The sequence below is a fragment of the Miscanthus floridulus genome, chromosome 9, assembly GCF_019320115.1.
Source record: "Miscanthus floridulus cultivar M001 chromosome 9, ASM1932011v1, whole genome shotgun sequence".
Lineage (NCBI taxonomy): Eukaryota > Viridiplantae > Streptophyta > Magnoliopsida > Poales > Poaceae > Miscanthus > Miscanthus floridulus.
The window spans coordinates 142,139,637-142,141,315 of record NC_089588.1 but is presented as its reverse complement, the minus strand read 5'-3'; the positions used below and the strand labels follow the sequence as shown (position 1 = coordinate 142,141,315).

General features: G+C 51.3%; 1 protein-coding gene across 1 annotated transcript; it reads right to left on the bottom strand.

Moving 5' to 3' along the window:
- Positions 1-975: 975 nt before the first annotated feature.
- LOC136481147 (uncharacterized) lies at positions 976-1,416 on the bottom strand. Its single transcript, XM_066478504.1, has one exon. The coding sequence runs from the start codon at positions 1,414-1,416 to the stop codon at positions 976-978; it is 441 nt and encodes a 146-aa protein (XP_066334601.1).
- Between the last annotated feature and the right edge of the window lie 263 nt (positions 1,417-1,679).

The window sequence follows — 1,679 nt, the reverse complement described above, 5'->3', positions numbered from 1 at the left end:
TTGTCAGAAGTAGTTTGACCATGTCAAGTGCCTCCTGGGCCTTAGATGTCCATTCGAAGCAGTCAACTTTCTTCAAGAGTCGATAAAGGGGGAGACCTTGTTCGCCAAGGCGCGAGATGAATCGGCTGAGTGCGGCGAGGCACCCTGTAACTCACTAAACCCCCTGTATGTTCTGAAATGGGCCCATCCTTGTGATGGCTAAGATTTTCTCTGGGTTGGCTTCAATGCCACGCTTGGAGACGATGAAGCCGAGCAGCATGCCCCTTGGGACCCCGAAAACACACTTCTTGGGATTGACTTTGATGCCATTAGCTCAGAGTTTTGCAAAGGTCTGCTCAAGATCGGCCACGAGGTGGTCAGCCCATTAGGACTTGACCACGATGTCATCAACATAGGCCTCAATGGTCTGCCCGATGAGGTCCCTGAAACACTTGAGCATACAATGCTGGTATGTAGCCCCAGTGTTCTTCAGACCAAATGGCATTGAGATGTAGCAAAACGATCCAAAGGGGGTGATGAAAGATATCGTGAGCTGGTAAGACTCTTTCATCGTGATTTGATGGTACCCGTAGTACGCATCAAGGAAGCAGAGGGTTTCACACCCTGATGTAGAGTCAACTATTTCATCTATGCATTGCAAAGGAAATGAATCCTTTGGGTACGCTTTGTTGAGACCCATATAGTCAACACACATCCTCCATTTCCACTCTTCTTTCATACAAGAATGGGATTGGCTATCCACTCTGGGTGGTATACTTCCTTGATGAATCCAGCCACCGAAAGTTTTGCTATCTCTTCACCGATGGTCCCGTGTTTCCCCTCCTCGAAGCGACATAGGTGTTGCTTCAATGGCTTGGAGCCTAGGTGGATCTTCAAGGTAAGCTCGACGACCTCCCTTGGAATGCCTGGCATATTCGAGGGTTTCCACGCAAAGATGTCTTTGTTGTCACGGAGGAAGTCGACGAGCGCGCTTTCCTATTCGGAGGAAAGCATAGTACCAATGCGCACCATCTTGACCTCGGAGCTGTCGAGATCTATGAGGACCTCTTTGGAGCCCTCCACCAGTTCGAAAGACCCAGTCGACTTCTTGGGATCAGGCGCTTCCTCAACGACCTCCTTCTTGATGGCGATGAGCTCTCCGGAGGCGATGATCGTGGTGGCATGATCGCAGCACTCGACTTCGCACTCATAGGAGCACTGAAAGGAGGTGCCGATGGTGATGACTCCACCTAGGCCCAGCATCTTCAGCTTGAGGTAGGTGTAGTTGGGGACAGCCATGAACTTCATGTAGCATGGTTGTCCCAGGATGGCGTGGTAAGTTCTAGGGAACCCAACCACTTCAAAGGTGAGGGTCTCTATCCTATAGTTGGACAAACCCCCAAAAGTGACGGGCAGATCGATCTGCTCAAGCGACATGGCCTGCTTTCCAGTCATGATGCAAGGAAAGGCGCTCTAGCTAGTTGGCCAGATGCATGCCAGGTCAACGCCCATCGCGTTGAGCGTCTCGGCGTACATGATATTGAGGCCGCTGCCTCCTTCCATTAGTACTTTAGTGAGGCACTTTGGGCCAATGATTGGGTCGACCACGAGCGAGTATCTTCCCAGCTATGGGACGCTCTCTGGGTGGTCAGCTCGATCGAAGGTTATAGCAGACTCTGACCACTGGAGGAAGGTAGGCG